Genomic DNA, 19,110 nt, shown 5'->3' with positions numbered 1-19,110 from the left:
CTCTTCACTCAGCACAGAGAGTCATCACACACTGACAAGATGCTGCCAGCACTCTGCTCTCTCTTCACTGCTCTCTCATGTAAGATCTCACAACACTGGAGCTCCTCAGCATTCGCCAACATCTAATGTGAGCATCAACAAATGTAACATGGATGCTGCTTTTATTGCAGGTGTCAGTGGTGTGACTGTGGTGACACAGAAGCCTCCTGTTCTCACAGCGACTAAAGGAGAGAAGACTACTATGCACTGTAATCTGGGGACTGTTACTGATTATCAAGCTGTTTGGTATAAACAGGTTCCGTGAGAAGCTCCACAGTATGTGTTAATGAATCACCATAGCTGGAGCTCCCCTAACTATGGATCTGGCTTCTCCTCTCCTAAATTCACATCAACACACTCATCTCAATCAGATTACACTCTGATTATCAATAACGTGGAGGTAGGAGACTCTGCAGTGTATTACTGTAAGACAAGGGACATCTCTGTTAGTGAGTGGGTATCACAGTGAATCACACCATGACAAAAACCTTCTCACTGCTCACAATCACTTCTGTTTCTGGCAGCAGTGGAAACATCAAAAAGTCAACAAAAAGAAATGCTATTGAATTTGAAACAAAGTTACATTGAACGTAATATATGTTTTAAAGTTTTGCTACATTATTCTGCCAGTAGAAAAAAATAGTCCTAACAGTTATGCTGAAATGAAAATAAATTAATGTACTGAATTTCCACTGTAAATCATGCTTTTATCATTTTTGTTCCATAGAAGTGAAACTGGCTCACTCATTTACAACTTGTCACTGACTCTGGAACTGACTCTTTACAGAACTCCAATTCCCAGAAATCCTTTGATGATCACGTGACTTGTGATAGATAGTATTTAAAGCCCTGGTTTTAGTTTAGTCTTTATGAAGAACTGCTTCATTCATTTGAGCTACTTAACGTTTCTCCCTGTGTTTATTTTGCCTTCCTGTGTATTGGTCTTTTTTTGGGATTTTTGACTTTGCCTTGTTGCCTTGTCCTTTTGTTTGCCTGTTTTTGTTATGTTTGTCCCTCTGTGTTTTTGGCTTGTTTTGTATTTGACCTGTGCCTGTTTTCTGACTATGAGTTTGGATCACGTTATAACTAGTAAAGCCTATTTTCCTCAATTTATCCGCAAACATCTGGCCAGTTCTGTCATGTTACACAACCAGATAATACACAGGGAGACAGGCTCCAGTGCTAAAACAAACCACCCAAAACCCACTTAGCCAGTTTAATACAGCACTTTTACAAGGCAGCCAGTACACTCACTTCATCATGATTCGGCTGAGACAATGCTGTGGAATTTCTTTGTATGCAGTAATAATGGTAGTCTGAGCAGGTGATGACAGCTCCACTCTCTGAACATCACATCCCTCTTTTATTAAAAGAGTTATGATGTCTGACCCACTGACGGAGAGACAAGGCCCAAAGAAACCTGTGCTGACTTAAAACAGCATCTTCAGCCACCTTCCAGCCAAGGCCTGAGCCTGTTTCAGAGCTGGAGACGCATTTGAGGACATTCAGGAGACCTTTGTGGCTGCAGAGGTAAATAAGAACAAAGCTTAAAAAACAGTTAAACGTTCCTGTTTATTAAAAATGGCATTAATCAGAAACAGGTTACATTTTCAGATTCAGTGATGCTTGTGTTTTTTCTCTTGCATGCTGATAAAGAGCAATGACCCAGTTCAATAATACAGAAAATCACACTAAAAACACACAGCTCTGACCTCCACAGGTAACACAGCATAGATCTTATTAAAGCTGTCACTGTGAAGCTATCAGAGATGCGGGATGAAGCAGTGCTGAGAGGCTTGCGGCACCCCCAGATTTCAGGATGCAAATGCAACTGCTTAAAATAATTTTTAAAAATATCTGAACTATAAAAAAATATACAGCGTAGTAAATACATATGTGTGTGCTTTTTGTAGATAGGACTTTGTATTTTTTGTGTTTTATTTATAAGCTTTCAAAATCTGCAGTAGCTGCACTGTTTAAGTCAGTGCTGTATGTTCATTACAGTGAGCTGAATCACTGTAGCTGCTATGTGTGTACAACAGGTCAACCAAATCAGCCAGTAAAATGCTGTGAGATAATTCTTTTGCTTCAATTACATTAATTCAGATATTTTAGTCAGTCCAGTTTTCTTCCACTTTAGAGTAATGAGCATCAACACATTCCATAAAAATAATGAAGAGAAAAGTGGGATATTTTACATTGAAATGCAACGCACTTAATGTAATAAAAGGGTTAAAGTAATGCAGCAGCAGCACACATTCCCTTTGGAAAAGAAGTATTGACATCAATATTGCTTATAGGAAACTGTAACGTATTTTGCTTTAAAAATGAAAATTAGAAATGTGCAACCATGTTTGTAGACCAAACACAGTCAAAATGATTACAGACTTCATTTCAGTAAATAGATCAGTGTCAAGTTCTTTTTATTTTTCATGTGAGCAATAATAACTTAGTCAAAAGGTTGAGATATAAAAAATGTAAGATATGTAACACAGTTGGTTTTAGACTTGAATTAAAACCAACTTCATACATTTCATATCAAGCACTATAATTTAGTTCATAAATATCTGCATACACTGCACTTAAAAACAGTTTCCACAGGTTAGCACACATATATGTTTGTTTTTGAACAAATAATGTTCTTTCCAGTAAAACAAAGTCTCAGCTGATTGGCTGGTTAGAGATCCAGACTCCTCCCTAAGCTCCTTATAAAAGCTTCCTCCACTCTCTCCTCTCTTCATCCTCCACTCTGTTCATCACTCTGCTGATCACACAGACAACATGCTGCCAACCCTCTGTGCTCTCCTCCCTGCTCTGACATGTAAGATCTCTCTTCCTGCTTTTCTCTGTACATTGATGAGATCTGTTTGATTAGGATTGTGTTTAAAATGATATTGATGCTCATGAACTCCAATGTTGCTTTATGTTTTAGGGGTCAGTTCACAGAAAGTTCTGACACAAACCCCTTCAGTACCAACTGACCAGGGCAGAACTATCAGCCTGGACTGTAACATCGCAAAGGATGAAAGCAACTATGTCTCCTGGTATAAACAGATTCCACAAGCAGCTCCTCAGTTTGTGTTGAGATTTTATCATTCTCACAGCTCTCCTAATCAATATGGAGATAATTTTCCATCTTCACGCTTCACATCTAAAGCTTCTTCGAGCATCGATTACCAGTTAATAATCAATAATGTGGAGGTAGGAGACTGTGCAGTGTATTACTGTGGAACGTGGGACGACTCCTTTAGAGGCGCAGTAACACAGTGATTGAGATGATGACAAAAACCTCCTTCACACATTCACTTCTCCATTACATTCAGCTCATTTTTCACCTGGAGCAGAAAAGTGGAGCTAATAGCTGCAGTTCTCTTGAGCAGGACGTGTGAAGAAATCACAGGATAACAGAGATGTGGAATTCACAGAGACTGGAATGGGATGTGTAAGGACTCAGTGCTGATCATAGACAGTAGAAGAGAGAGCTGAAATCTAGACGACGTTTCAGTTCCGCTACTTTCACTTCTGAAACTGAGGATGATTTTGTACGGGTGAGGATATGAAATGAAGCACTGTGGTATTCGGCCAAGGAACAAAGCTGATCGTCACTGGTAAGAAACCTTTCTCTTCATCTACATTAGACTTTAATGTTTCAACTCATCTTTTAGAGAAAAATGATGACATTTTAACAGTGAATACGGATTTTGTTGTGTTTTTTATTGTTCATCCACAAAATTCAGTATTGACAGTATTAATGTTACTAACAGTCATATAAAAATTCTGTTCAATTATCAGTTAATGTACTTCTATTAAATCATGTTTATGTTTTTCTCTATTCTGTTTTTTTAATGCTTGAGCAAAATGAAACTGTGAAAAATGACATAATACTTGATATTTGAAAAGTCAGACTTACGCCAGCCATGACTTCAGTCACATTTTACTCTATATGTACATAATTAAGTAAACTAAATGTTAAAACTAATTTTAATATTAAATATTTACTTGATTTAATGACTTGATTAATGATACAATGTTGTGCTGAAAGACCATGTTTTTATCTTCATGTTTCTCACTGTAACTGTGAGTCATTTGGAAAATTCAATATACAGTCGCTGAGAGAAAGTTGTGTTTATTTGAAATCAATAAAGTTTAATTTGCTCCATGTTTCTTTATAAAATCAATATAAAGGCTTTAAGAAGCTGTTTTTTTGTTCCGATATCACAGAAATATACTTTAATTAACAACAAACAGAACATATATTTAAACTTTCTCATGGTGTCATTATTTGTATTTTATAAAGTGAATGATTTTTCTGTTTCTCTAATCAGACTCTGCTCTCCCGGCTCCTGTTCTGACCATCTTCCCTCCATCCAGTGAAGAGCTGAAATCTAACAAAGCCACTCTAGTGTGTTTGGCCAATGACATGTCAAGTGGTTTTGCTGATGTGCGTTGGCTGGTGGACAGAAACCCGATCAGCAGTGGAGTGACCACTGGCTCTGCAGAGCAGCAACCCAATAAGAAATTCAGACTGAGCAGCTATTTGACCATTGAGAGATCAGAGTGGGATAAAGATAAAGCCATAACATGTGAAGTGTCTGCTGCCTCAAAAGCCACAACTAAAGAGATTAAGAAGTCTGAATGCAGCGACTGAACCTGATCACATCTGATACATTTTCATTCTTTTCACGCAAACTAACAGTTACTACTTGGCAGAGCTTCATAGAAACAGTAGTTTAATGTGTAGTGAAAGATGCTGATTTCATTAACTACAACTGGATCATCTCCTGCTTATGGAGTCATTTGACTTTTATGTTTATGAACAAAGCTGTTTGATGAACTTTAATAAAATGCATAACTAAAAAACTTTGTTGTCCATTTTTCATGGTGATGGAGAAACAGTATGATGTTCTAGACATTAAATCAGAGAGACTTCAGCACAGAACCAGCATAATGAAACAAATGTAGCTGTAAAGAATAACAGTGAGAACGACTAAAAGAGTGAAACAGGTTTATACAGCATTATAAAATGATCAGATTTTATTCTGGCTGTATAGTGAACAGAGCTTTGGAGACTCAGTTACAAGGAGATGGTGTGATATCTATGGTTACTGATGATGTAAAAGGATGATCTAAAGCAGATCAGAGTCAGTGATCACTGTCTAGACAAGTGTAGTAAAGAGAGTGAATTCTAATGGAATTCTCCTATGAGAGATTCAGATCTTGAGGCTTAAACTAAACTGAACAAGAGCTAAAAGACTGAAGTTCAGATCACAACACTGTGGAGCTTTTACTGAAGTTTTACTGGCACTGACACAACAGATACACACACTAAAATATGAGAGAAAGTGAAGGAGCTCATAGAGATGTGTGTGAGTGAGGAGATTTCTCAAAGGAAGCGGTTCAAATGGAAATCTGCAGACAGCAAGAAGAGATAAAGGTGGAAAATGACTCCTACAGAATGATGAACAGATGATGAGGCTGATTAGTGGAAGAGGTTTCAGACTAAATTACAGTGAGATATTGTGTGTTTATCATCAGTGTTGATGCCACTGAAAATGTATGTGGTTGATTTAAAATATATCAGAGTTTCTGATCGATGTGCAGTCAGTTGTAACTAAAGGAGTGAATAAATAAGGCCTCGTATGGAGGGTGGAGTAAAGTGGATGTGGAGCAGGATTTGGGAATGTTGTGTAGAGCGCCATCTGTCAGCAGAAGCGTAAACTGCAGTCTACTGTTCAGCAGGAGAGAGGATCACTCAGTAGGGCAAGAAGACCAGAGTTTGATGAGTTTCAGTGACATTTTGGTGGATTTGTACTTTTCTAAGTATTTTCAAGTGATAACACTCTTAATTGCACTGACATATTAGTCAATAATGGAGTTCAATTGTTTCTAAGTTCCATTTTAGCCCTTCACACATAGTTCCTCATTTCTTTTTGAGTTTAATTTCATTCTGTTCTGTTGGTGAGAGTTTCTGTTGTGCTGTTACTCACATTTTTTTTTCTTATTGAATTAAATCATAATATTTCTACAGCACTTTGAATTTCTTAATACTGTTGAACACAATGCTTGAATGATGATGCTGTTTTAATGAATCAGATTTTTGTTTCTAATTTTTCTTCTCCTGTTTTCTCTGTGTTAAAGTGAGTGTGAGAGGAGAGACTGTAGGTGGCAGTGAAAGATCAGAGAGAGCTGAACTGACGTGGAGATTTCCCCAAGACGATTCAGTCCACTAATCAGTGTGAACCTCCTCTCTCACTCAGGATACACCTGCTGCACCACTCTGTCATTTTAGTTCTGTGTAAATGAGGACGTTTCTCTGCATCACATCAGAATTAGACACAAACAAATGTAGTCATTTCAGAATAACAGAGAAACAAATGCAGTATGTATAAAAAATGCATTTCCATACAAAATAATGAATAATACTAATACATTTTAAACAATGCCATGTGAAGAAAATTAGTTATAATTGTTTTACTGTGAATTAAACAAAAAATGTAAATATTAAATACAAGTATTCCATAAAGGTGTCAAGATTATCAGTGTGCTGATGGTGTGTTAGTAGACTTGCAAATGTTTAACAGATATTTGTAGATGATTTATCGATGTATTTTCTAGGATATCAATTTGATATTGTGATATAACACTGATAAATGTGTTTTTACTACATTTGTTGTAAATGATGGTGCTTTATTTTACATCCTCTGAGGGAAAGAACTGGCATCTTCTCCTTTTGTCTGTTCTTTTATCTGATCTTTTATGGTGAGCAGATGTGGAGGTGTGCTGGGAGAGGATGGTATGTGAAGGAAGATGCTGGAGTTTCCACACTCAGTTCATTTCTGATCACACCAGACAGAGACACTATACAGACAAAAGTATTGGTACACACCTTGTAATCATTGAGTTCAAGGGTCACAGCCACACCCACTGCTAAGAGGCAGAAAAAAAGAAGCACACAGCCATAAAGTCTCAATAGACAAACACTGACAATAGAATGGGTTGTACTGATGAACTTAGTGACTTTAAAATAGGGTAACTCTGAGAGGAGAGCTCTGAGAGGAGAGCTTTGAGCAGAACTGTTGACATCAGGCTGAATGGGTCAAACTCAAAGTGAAGACTCCCTTTCCCACTTTAAACGACTAGCATCCATCACTCCTTTTAGAGTTACAGGACCCTATTTGGGCAGGGACCGATGTAGCCTTTTACAGTGTATGACGAAAATGTTCAGTAAGATTATTTAATTCATCTGTATGATCGCCTGCCCTGCGATAGACTCACGACCTGTCCAGGGTGTATCCTGCCTTCCACCCAATGATTGCTGGGTTAGGCCCCAGCACCTCCGCCCCTGCGACCCAGAAGCATAAGTGGTTTAGATTGTGTGCGTGTGTGTGTGTGTGTGTGTGTGTGTCTACTGATGCTGTTGCTGTTTGTTTGTGTGCTTCCAGGAAACCCAAAGCAGTGTGTGAGGAACTCATGTTGTTGAAATGGATGGTACAAGGGATGCTGCACCTCCTGATTTTGCCTAGTCACGGCTGTCCTGAGGGCAACAACCACAGTACTGGTCATTTTGACTGAAAGACAGAATGTAATCTAGTGTCCATATGCCTGTTTGATGCACGCGCACGCATAGGGGAGTTCGGCACAACACCGACAGAAAACTTCTTGAACTTGAGCGCATCAGCAGCTAATCTGGGGAGCACAAAGCCCCCATCAAATGGTGGGAGTTCAGTTTCTTCCCTATGTCGTTTCTTTCTCATGTAGTTTGTACACGTCAAATATAGAAACGCTTATACAAAAAGTAATATAGCCAACCAGTACACCAGATCCACAGGCCTGATTTCTGAGCTTCCATACCTTTTATTTCCGCTTATGATGGGAAATTTTACGTTTGGATCACTAAAATACAACCTTTTATTCCATTGCTGTTTGTTTGTTGTTTGATTTTATGATTAGTCTGTGAAATTGTAAAACAAAGTTATTCCTTAATTTTTCCACTGACAATAACAGAACCAAAAACGAGAATCAACCCATTTGCCGTTTTTCAATATTGGCTTTTAAAATGAAAATCAAATGAACAGAAGGTACACGGACCCTCTTTTTACTGTTTAATATCAATACTGTTGAACATGGAGCCTGAATGATGATGCTGTTTTAATTAAGCAGATTTTTGTATTTAATTTTTCTTCTCCTGCTTTATTTCACAGACAGACTCTGTAAAGTGTGTGTGTTAAAGTGAGTGTGAGAGCAGAGTCTGTAGGTGGCAGTGAAGGATCAGAGAGAGCTGAACTGACGTGGAGATTTCCCCAAGAGACGATTCAGTCCACTAATCAGTGTGAACCTCCTCTCTCACTCAGGATACACCTGCTGCACCACTCTGTCATTTTAGCTCTGTGTAAAATTTTTCTCTGAGTCATTTCAGAATAACAGAGAAACAAAAGCAGTATGTTAACGTATAAAAAAAAATTCCAAATAAATTGAACTATTTTGATTGAATTCCATCTTAAGAACCAGAATTCAAAACATGGCCATTGTGCTGTAACTTAGAATATTAATGTAAATTGAAAACAATTATCATTTTAAATTTGTCAGTAATATAATCTTGTGCATCAGTTAGTAGACTCGAATGTGTTTAGGAGAGATATGTAAATTAATCATCAATATATTTGATACCACATGAGACTGTGTAGATGGTCCCATATGGTGAGTGTAGTTGAGTGACCCCTCCCTCTGCCCCCTCCTGTCTCTCTTATAGCTCATCTCTTCACTCAGCACAGAGAGTCATCACACACCGACAAGATGCTGCCAGCACTCTGCTCTCTCTTCACTGCTCTCTCATGTAAGATCTCACAACACTGGAGCTCCTCAGCATTCGCCAACATCTAATGTGAGCCTCAACAAATGTAACATGGATGCTGCTTTTATTGCAGGTGTCAGTGGTGTGACTGTGGTGACACAGAAGCCTCCTGTTCTCACAGTGACTAAAGGAGAGAAGACCACTATGCACTGTAATGTGGGAACTTTTTCTGATAAAGCTGTTTGGTATAAACAGGTTCCAGGAGGAGTTCCACAGTATGTGTTAAGAAATTATCATACCTACAGCTCTCCTAACTATGGATCTGGCTTCTCCTCTCCTAAATTCACATCAACATGTTCATCCAATTCAGACTGTAGTTTGATTATCAGTAATGTGGAGGTTGGAGACTCTGCAGTGTATTACTGTCATGCATGGGACAGCTCTGCTAGAGAAGAAGTATCACAGTGATTCACACCATGACAAATACCTTTTGCTGCTCACATTCACTTATTCTTTCAGACAGCAGCAGCTGTACTAAAGTGGAAACTAAGTATTTTGATTTTTTGAGCATTTATTAGAAATCAGCTTCTGGCTACATGTAGTAGAATTTTTCTGCAGTTTTAATATGAAAAAAATAATTTTCTCTGAACCCTATCATTGCAATTTCACATTATTTTTTGCTATCATGTAGATCAATGTTGGGATCATGTTGTGCTGTTAAAGAGAAAAATGCTCGTTGCGTTATGGAACCACCAACATATTCAAGTAATTCGTTCTGTTACACACATTATTTTATTTTTAGTGTTCACATTAAAATGGGGGCACCGTTATGATGGTTATGAAATAATTATAAAACATTTATCATCACCTGAAGTTGTTTTATTCCTTTTTAAACCAATTAACTACTAGAATTTATCATAAATTCTAAACTTAATGTATGTTTGGTTTACATTTCATTTAACTAATATTATGTCTTATAACTGTGTATAATGAGCTCAGTTTATCTGTTATTTAGATTACAGTAAAGATCAGAGATGAACATTACAAATGATTATCAAATACTGGTATTAAAATTCACCCAAGATACTTGTTTTGAAACCATTTAAATTATTGTAGAATTCAATTTTATCCTAATAAAAAAAAAGTCATGCAATAAAAATGAAATTTCACACAACAATGTAAAATTATTTTTAGATGATTTACATTTTGTAAACATCAGATATTCAGTCAGGCTTTAAGACAAAATGAGTCCCATTCAGGTGTGAGTGAACGTGTGTGTGTTCATGCTCGAGTGACACCAACAGTGATGTGTGAGTGTAAACATGTTTACTACATTTACGGAACATAATTGTGCTGGTTTTACATCACTTCAGGCACAAAGACGACGCCTCTTCATTTTGTCGGTTCTTTTGTAGAAGCTGAGTTTGTGTCACCAAACTGACAAAGGCTGGAATGAGAGGAAGATGCTGGAGTTTCTGAACGAGAGCCGTCATCAAATGTCTGCTACAATATGAACATGTTCAGGTCAGTCTGGATGCAGAGGAGGTTTCAAAGGAGGACAATTTCCCAGGAAGAGTTTGCCTCTGTGAGATCTCCTCTGATTCCAGACTGGGTTCATTTCTATTCATATCACAAAATCAGAAAAAGAGAGAGATGTCCAGAGGCGCCACCAGGGATTTTGTGCCTCATGAGAAGATACATTAGGCCCTACCACCACAGGCTGTTCATTGTTCATTGGTAGGGGTATGGGGATTGAAGAGAGGGATAGGGCTGGTTCATTGGTAGGGGTATGGGGATTGAAGGGGAGACAGGGCTGGTTCATTGATAGGGGTATGGGGATTGAAGAGGAGACAGGGCTGGTTCATTGGTAGGGGTATGGGGATTGAAGAGGAGACAGGGCTGGTTCATTGGTAGGGGTATGGGGATTGAAGAGGAGACAGGGCTGGTTCATTGGTAGGGGTATGAGGATTGAAGAGGAGACAGGGCTGGTTCATTAGTAGGGGTATAGGGATTGAAGAGGAGACAGGGCTGGTTCATTGGTAGGGATATGGGGATTGAACACTCACAGACTACACCCACCTCTGTTTGTGAAAAAATGGGCGACATACCCTCACCCTTCTCTCTTGTCTTCCTTTTTTCTTTTTGTTTTTAGAAGGCAGATTTTTCTTTAGCAAGTTTCTTTAGCAACATGATGCTCCACTCCTCACTCGCAAGTCACTGCTATCCAGTACCATTAAAGCCTGATTACCAAAACATTTTGGGTAAATAAAGGGGAACTTGGGCAATACAGAAAAAGAAACTGTTATTTTTATGGCTACATTTTACTTTTAATATTCCATTAGTGATGATATTTAATACTGTTATCCTGAAAAAATGACCTAATGTTCTAATAATTTTTAGGGTCTCTGTCAATCACAGGTCCTGACGTGTCCTAATGCTCAGTTCAGAAGTAATGTTCAAGTGTATTGAAACATAGGATGTCAATTATTTAGCATAGTCTTCATTAACACACTCTATAACACACAGGAGATGGCCACTCTATAGATGATGTGTATAGTTGAGTTGCCCCTCCCTCTGCCCCCTCCGGTCTCTCTTATAGCTCATCCCTGCACTCTCTCCTTTATCTGCTCCTCAAGCTGCTCATCTCTTCACTCAGCACAGAGAGTCATCACACACTGACAAGATGCTGCCAGCACTCTGCTCTCTCTTCACTGCTCTCTCATGTAAGATCTCACCACACTGGAGCTCCTCAGCATTCGCCTACATCTAATGTGCGCCTCAACAAATGTAACATGGATGCTGCTTTTATTGCAGGTGTCAGTGGTGTGACTGTGGTGACACAGAAGCCTCCTGTTCTCACGCCGACTAAAGGAGAGAAGACCACTATGCACTGTAATCTGGGGACTGTTACTACTTATCAAGCTGTTTGGTATAAACAGGTTCCAGGAGGAACTACACAGTATGTGTTAAGCAGTCATCTGACTTGGAGCTCTCCTAGATATGGATCTGGCTTCTCCTCTCCTAAATTCACATCAACATGTTCGTCTAAATCAGACTGTAATTTGATCATCAGTAATGTGGAGGTAGGAGACTCTGCAGTGTATTACTGTAAGACAAAGGACAGCTCTGTTAATGAGTTTGTATCACAGTGATTCACACCATGACAAAAACCTCCTCACTGATCACATTCACTTCTGCTTTCAGACAGCTGTAGAAACTGTAACATGTCAGAATTCACTGAATCTTTTAATATTGTTATGGACTGTAGACAATGAAATTGCTAAATTCCGTGCAAGTGTGCACTGAGAAACATTACCCTTATGCTGTTGGACTATTTGCTCACACAGTGTTTTCGGAAAGTGGTGAGCATTTCGTGAATGTTTCTTTTATACCCAATTATGATACCATCACCTCTTATCTATTTACCTTTTTACCTATGGAAAGGTCCAAAACAGATGTTTTTGTTCATTCTCCAAACCTCCGATTTCCCCTGTCCCAACATTTTTGGAATGTGTAGAAGACATCAGATTTGGAAATACTGTATATCAATAAAAATCATAATGTAAAATATTAAGTAAGCTTTTCTGAGTTGGATTTGTACTTTGTACTTTGTAATTACTTAGAAGAAAAACTATTGTGATTAATATTAAAAAAAAATTGAACATTTGAGTATTTTTTCATATTGTATGTTGTTCCCATTTTAGAAAAGTGTGCCACTTGAGGCCATGTGTTTTTAGCTGTGCATCATGCTAAACAACTAGAGGCATCACTAGAGGTTCATGGATCAGGGGCTTAAGCCTGTACTAGGGGTCTCTGGGGGCATGGTCCCCAAAGAGCATTTTTTTTAATGGCCCCAAAATGTTTACAATGCATTTAGTAGTAGCAACAGCCAAAAATGTCCTGTACATTAGTCGTGTTAAGTATATCAAAAAATGGTTATTTGGTCAAATTTGGCACACAGTAGAGTCTCTTTGTAGTTTGTATTAAACCCAGAGCTAATATAACAAACACTGTATCCATCCACTTACAACAGGCACAGATCAGTCAAAGGTACTGAAGTCAAGCAATGCTATCTTTTCTCTATTCGATAAGCTGTAAGATCCTAAATATATTATTCAAACACACAGATTATAGATCAGTTCAGTCAGTTGGTGCAATCAGTAAGAGAGTGATTTTGCACTGTAGGCATGTTTAATAAGCTAGGTGACACAATTTTATGGTCACAGTGACAAACATTCTATTTTCTCATTTAAGTTCAATTAAATGTAAAATTAATTTTAACAGAAAGCTTATATATAACTCTCCCTCGCTTTCTTCTCAATCACTAACCTCCATCAGATCTGCTCCTTCAGGCCTGTCAGTCTCCTTCAGCTTCTTTCTCGTTCTCTTCCTGTGTTTAGTAAGACATTCATTTTATTAAACTCAGCTTTACAGCAATGCAAGGAAATGATCATCAATTCATTTTTTAACTGGTAAAAATCTCTCATCTGACTGGCCTTCGATGGAGCTGCTGCCTCTTTATTTCCATCTATAGGTTGAGGAATTGAGGGATAAAAAACTGTGTTATAATGACCTTTTTACAGAAAGCTGAAGTCAGCTTCTTGTTTGAATTGTACATTCCACCTCAAATGCTGAAGCAGTTACACTCTGGCACCTCACAACAGGAAAACAATAAGAATCTGAAAAAGAATTCAAACAAGACTGTGGAGAATAGGAAGCCAACTTCAGCCTCATCCTTTTCACTGATGTTAACTTACTGAACAACAATCTAAGGCAAATACTGGTGTTATTGCTTCCAAATGCTGAAGAGAAATCTAAAGACAAAGAATAAAAAGAGCTTTCAATAGCTATGAAGTGAAGTTAAACCATTTGGCTTGTCAGCTAGCTAATGTAAGTGTTAGCTTAACCTCTTTTCGTTTTCTCACTCAAACCCAAAGTTAACTAAAGTTAGCTAGCTAAACTTAAGCAACCATTAAAAAAAAAAACAGATATCCAGCTATACTGACCATAACTATACTGGCAAATACACAAATCCATATTATAGGTGGATACATTCACTCTGTTTAACACTGTTTCACTCTGTATGTTACAGATTTTGAATAAGATCTAATGTTTATTTTAGCGAGCTTTTAGCCAAAATCCTGTCTTTAGCTCAGTTACCGATTACTTTGCAGTGCATGAACAGAGACCCTCCCCCAGGTCTGATATGATTGATTTACAACATATGAGGTCTTATATGATTGGCTAAACATTACATTAGTCAATCTTATACAGCAAAAGCAGAGCTGCATTAGCTCTTTCAGATTGTGCCCTACTATTACAGTATATTATGAATAAGAATGAACTATAGATCATTTAGACTAGAAATGTACCTTTATTTTTTATTATTTATTTTTTCAATTTTGTCGTAGCCAATTCCACCCGCTAGTTAGGGCTCCCCCAATCACACACGACGCTATAAACGGTAGGAGGGCGAGGCTAACACAGGCTTCCTCCGAGACCTGTGAAACCAGCCACCGCATCTTTTCAAACTGCATTGTCTTTGGACAGCTGAACCCGCTCGGAGGAAAGCGCCAACCGCCAGATCTGTTACGTCAGCTAACAGACGCCTGCGCTGACTAGCATCGCGCTTAGTGAGTATGGGGGGAGAAAGGCAGCCATCCCACCCACCCAGAGAGAGCGAGGCCAGTTGTGCTCTCTCGGACTCCCGGCCACGGATGGCTGTAGCATCACCAGGGATCGAACTCGCGATCTCCTGATGATAGGGCCAACGCTTAGACGGTTGCGCCACTCGGGAGCCCGAAATGTACCTTTATTTAGGAAGAGGGGGCTCCGTAACATTTAGGGCCGGTTTATTTCTTTGCATGCTAGCCTGAAACAAGACTGAGGTTAGATGACTTTTGGCACCCGAAAAACTACAAAACGTCCTGAGACAGAGATGACACAGATAAGATTATAGCCTTCATTGCAATATTTCATAAATAACATTGGCAGGGATGTAACTTACACTCTGCTGAAGGACTTTCTGTTTTCCCATTAGTCTTAGCTCTCGCTAATGAGTAAAAGCAGGTTCAAGATTTACACTTGCTTGGTCAATCTCTCTTTTTTGTTTCCTTGCTTCCTCCAAGAATGTCTTCTTCAGCTTCTTCACAGCCTCTACCATGATGCCCATGCTGGGACTACCAAGCTAGCTGCTTCTTATAGCTAGCTGAAGAGCAATAGTTGTGGGTGTGAGACGTGGTGTTGTCTCTCAATGATGCTGAAGTTATGCACTTTGCCATTTAAATGAGTAAAAGAAATTCTAATGAACTTGTAAATTAAAAATCAATGAGTGTTTACTTTGAATTCATTTATATAATGTGACTAAAAAGAAACCTGTTTGTCTATATCAATATATAGATCTTATGCTTTTGTACTAATGTTGAGGAACATGAGAAGTCAGTTCTTTACCATATTCTTCATCAACATATTTTATAACACATGAGACTGTGTAGATGGTCCCATATGGCATGTGTTGTTGAGTGACCCCTCCCTCTGCCCCCTGTTACTAATGATGCAGCTCGTTGGTATAAACAGGTTCCAGGAGGAACTACACAGTATGTGTTAGGGAATTATCATAGCTGGAGCTCTCCTGACTATGGATCTGGCTTCTCCTCTCCTAAATTCACATCAACACACTCATCTCTATCAGATTACGCTTTGATCATCAGTAATGTGGAGGTAGGAGACTCTGCATGGTATTACTGTAAGACATATGACAGCTCTACTAGTGAGTGGGTATCGCAGTGATTGACACCATGACAAAAACCTCCTCACTGCTTACGTTCACTTCTGCTTTCAGTCAACAGTAGAAACACAAAAACCTCAGCAAAATCTTACAGTAGTATACTGACACAATTGAGTTACATTTAATGTTATTTATTTTTCAAAGTTTCACCTCATAAGTTTTTATGTACTGAGCAAATAAACAGAGCAGTTCCTGAAAGAACTGATTTCTTTTCTAAATAACTTTGTTTTCTAAAGTGATTTGTCTTTTTTGTACAATGTATATTCCATTTTCTCTTGAGAAATACAGCTGATTTCTTGTATGTACTATTATGTCTTATGTGTTATGATGCTCATGAGAGATCAGTGTCAGGATGTATGCAATGTAAATTATCTGTGTATAAATCTGAAAAGTGAATGTACTGAAATATTCTCTCAACACCATCATGACAATTTCACATGAAATTTTGTGATTATGTAGATCAATATCAGCATCATGTTGTGCTGCTAGATTACAGAATGTGAAATTTTTGTGTGTGTTATTATTGATACAATATCATATTTAACACTTGGCTTGTTTTACACACAGTTTTCTATTTTTAGTGTTCACATTATATAAATAACTATTCTTTAACTGTTTATAATGTAATTATAAAGCGTGTACTTTCACCTTGATGTGTGAATTATTTTTTAAATAATGTCACTATTGGATATTAGCAGTTCTACACTTTTTATGGAACTAACACAGATTTCATTTAACCAAATTATAAGAATATTTATGTGTACAATGAGCTCTGTTTATGTGTTATTTGGACTACAGTTAAGAGCAGAGGCTAACATGATGAATGATTATCAAAGACTGGTATGTGTTTAATATCAGCTAAGGTTCTACGGCTTGTTTTAAAACCATTTTAAATTATCATTTGATACAATTTTATTTATCTGAAAATAAAAAAAGAAAAAAGATTTTATGACATTAAAGTTAAATCTGTTCATCCTCCACTCTGTTCATCACTCTGCTGATCACACAGACAACATGCTGCCAACCCTCTGTGCTCTCCTCCCTGTTCTGACATGTAAGATCTCTCTTCCTGCTTTTCTCTGTACATTGATGAGATCTGTTTGATTAGGATTGTGTTTAAAATGATATTGATGCTCATGAACTCCAATGTTGCTTTATGTTTTAGGGGTCAGTTCACAGAGAGTTCTGAAACAAACCCCTTCAGTACTAACTGACCAGAGCAGAACTGTCAGTCTGGACTGTAACATCGCAAAGGATGAAGGCCAATACGTCTCCTGGTATAAACAGATTCCACAAGCAGCTCCTCAGTTTGTGTTGAGATTTTATCATTCTGACAGCTCTTCTGATCAATATGGAGATAATTTTCCATCTTCACGCTTCACATCTAAAGCCTCTTCAAGCATCGACTATCAGTTAATAATCAATAATGTGGAGGTAGGAGACGCTGCAGTGTATTACTGTCAGTCACATGATGGTTCTACTAGTGAGTGGGTGTCACAGTGATGTAGATCATGAAAAAAACCTGCTCACTGCTCACGTTCACTTCTCCATTTCATTCAGCTCATTTCTCACCTGGAGCAGAAAAGCTGAGTTAATAGCTGTAGTTCTCTTGAGCAGGATGTGTGAAGAAATCACAGGATAACAGAGATGTGGAATTCACAGAGACTGGAATGGGATGTGTAAGGACTCAGTGCTGATCACAGACAGTAGAAGAGAGAGCTGAAGTCTAGACGACGTTTCAGTTCCGCTACTTTCACTTCTGAAACTGAGGAGGTTTTTGTACGGGTGAGGATATGAAATGAAGCACTGTGGTATTCGGCCAAGGAACAAAGCTGATCGTCACTGGTAAGAAACCTCTCTCTTCATCTACATTAGACTTCTTTAATGTTTGAAACTCATCTTTAAGAGAAAAACAATTACATTATAACTTTGAATAAGGAATTTTATTTATTATTATTATTTGTTTGTTTTTTTTTTATTCATCCAAAAAAATCAGACAGAATGAATGTTATTAGCAGTCATATAAAAATTCTGTTAGATTATCTATGAATGTAGCTCTTTTAAATCATGTTTATGTTTTTCTCTATTATGTTATTATTATTGTTTTAATGCTTGAGCAAATTGCAATTGTGAAAGATGTCAAAATACTTGCTGTTTGAAAAGTCAGACTTATGCCAGCCATGACTTTAGTCACATATCACTCTGGATGTACATAATTAAGTAAACTAAATCTTGAAACAAATTTTAATATATTTAATATTTACTTGATTTAATTACTTGATTGAGGATACAATGTTGTGTTGAAAGACTACGTTGGTTGTATTTCTTTTTGTTTCTCACTGTAACTGTGAGTCATTTGGGAAATTAAATATTCAGTCACTGAGAGAAAGTTGTGTTTATTTTAATTAAAAAAAGTTCAATTTGCTCCATGATTGTTTTATAAAATGAATATAAAAACGTTAAAAAGCTGTTCTTTGTTCCGATATCACAGAAATATACTTTCATTAACAACAAACTGAACGTGTCTAAACATTTCTTTAAACTTTCTCATGTTGTCATTATTTGTATTAAATTAAGTGAATAATTTATCTGTCTCTCTAATCAGACTCTGCTCTCCCGGCTCCTGTTCTTACCATCTTCCCTCCATCCAGTGAAGAGCTGAAGTCTAACAAAGCCACTCTTGTGTGTGTGGCCAATGACATGTCAAGTGGTTTTGCTGATGTGCGTTGGCTGGTGGATAGAAACCCGATCAGCAGTGGAGTGACCACTGGCTCTGCAGAGCAGCAGCCCAATAAGAAATTCAGACTGAGCAGCTATTTGACCATTGAGAGATCAGAGTGGGATAAAGATAAAGCCATAACATGTGAAGTGTCTGCTGCCTCAAAAGCCACAACTAAAGAGATTAAGAAGTCTGAATGCAGCGACTGAACCTGATCACATCTGATACATTTTCATTCTTTTCATGCAAACTAACAGTTACTACTTGGCAGAGCTTCATAGAAACAGTAGTTTAATGTGTAGTGAAAGATGCTGATCTCATTAACAACAACTGGATCATCTCCTGCTTATGGAGTCATTTGACTTTTATGTTTATGAACAAAACTGTTTGATGAAATTTAATAAAATGCATAACTAAAAAAAGTTTGTTGTCCATTTTTCATGGTGATGGAGAAACAGTATAATGTTTTAGACATTAAATCAGAGAGACTTCAGCACAGAACCAGCATAATGAAACAAATGTAGCTGTAAAGAATAACAGTGAGAACGACTAAAAGAGTGAAACAGGTTTATACAGCATTATAAAATGATCAGATTTTATTCTGGCTGTATAGTGAACAGAGCTTTGGAGACTCAGTTATAAGGAGATGGTGTGATATCTATGGTTACTGATGATGCCACTGAAAATGTAAAAGGATCCTCTAAAGCAGATCAGAGTCAGTGATCACTGTCTAGACAAGTGCAGTAAAGAGAGTGAATTCTAATGGAATTCTCC

The 19,110-nt window shown here is 37.7% G+C and overlaps 2 protein-coding genes across 2 annotated transcripts; both read left to right on the top strand.

The window, feature by feature from the left end:
• The first annotated feature begins 2,763 nt into the window (after positions 1–2,763).
• On the top strand, positions 2,764–6,705 carry LOC118821526 (immunoglobulin lambda-1 light chain-like). The gene is made up of 4 exons (XM_036590190.1): positions 2,764–2,860; positions 2,972–3,305; positions 3,607–3,647; positions 4,365–6,705. Exons 1-4 carry the CDS (start codon positions 2,821–2,823, stop codon positions 4,685–4,687), a joined length of 738 nt encoding a protein of 245 aa, XP_036446083.1. The 5' UTR covers positions 2,764–2,820; the 3' UTR covers positions 4,688–6,705.
• Positions 6,706–9,693: 2,988 nt separating this feature from the next.
• Positions 9,694–18,718, top strand: LOC118821798 (immunoglobulin lambda-1 light chain-like). The gene is made up of 6 exons (XM_036590526.1): positions 9,694–10,354; positions 11,467–11,553; positions 11,645–11,769; positions 15,407–15,615; positions 17,422–17,462; positions 18,223–18,718. The coding sequence occupies exons 2-6, from the start codon at positions 11,514–11,516 to the stop codon at positions 18,543–18,545; spliced, it is 738 nt and encodes a 245-aa protein (XP_036446419.1). The 5' UTR covers positions 9,694–10,354; positions 11,467–11,513; the 3' UTR covers positions 18,546–18,718.
• The last annotated feature ends 392 nt before the right edge of the window (positions 18,719–19,110 follow it).

Source organism: Colossoma macropomum, unplaced genomic scaffold (assembly GCF_904425465.1).
Source record: "Colossoma macropomum unplaced genomic scaffold, Colossoma_macropomum, whole genome shotgun sequence".
Lineage (NCBI taxonomy): Eukaryota > Metazoa > Chordata > Actinopteri > Characiformes > Serrasalmidae > Colossoma > Colossoma macropomum.
The sequence above is the reverse complement of the archived record's forward strand: the minus strand, read 5'-3'. Positions and strand labels throughout refer to the sequence as shown.

What these genes read in the sequence shown, in the direction of transcription:
- LOC118821526 (XM_036590190.1), top strand. Translation starts at nt 2,821, where the DNA reads ATGCTGCCAACCCTCTGTGCTCTCCTCCCTGCTCTGACAT. An exon ending in TTTAGAGGCGCAGTAACACA is followed by an intron (nt 3,306 to 3,606) that starts GTGATTGAGATG and finishes TATGAAATGAAG; the next exon opens with CACTGTGGTATTCGGCCAAG. An exon ending in AACAAAGCTGATCGTCACTG is followed by an intron (nt 3,648 to 4,364) that starts GTAAGAAACCTT and finishes TTCTCTAATCAG; the next exon opens with ACTCTGCTCTCCCGGCTCCT.
- LOC118821798 (XM_036590526.1), top strand. Translation starts at nt 11,514, where the DNA reads ATGCTGCCAGCACTCTGCTCTCTCTTCACTGCTCTCTCAT. An exon ending in TCTCTTCACTGCTCTCTCAT is followed by an intron (nt 11,554 to 11,644) that starts GTAAGATCTCAC and finishes CTTTTATTGCAG; the next exon opens with GTGTCAGTGGTGTGACTGTG. An exon ending in AACAAAGCTGATCGTCACTG is followed by an intron (nt 17,463 to 18,222) that starts GTAAGAAACCTC and finishes CTCTCTAATCAG; the next exon opens with ACTCTGCTCTCCCGGCTCCT.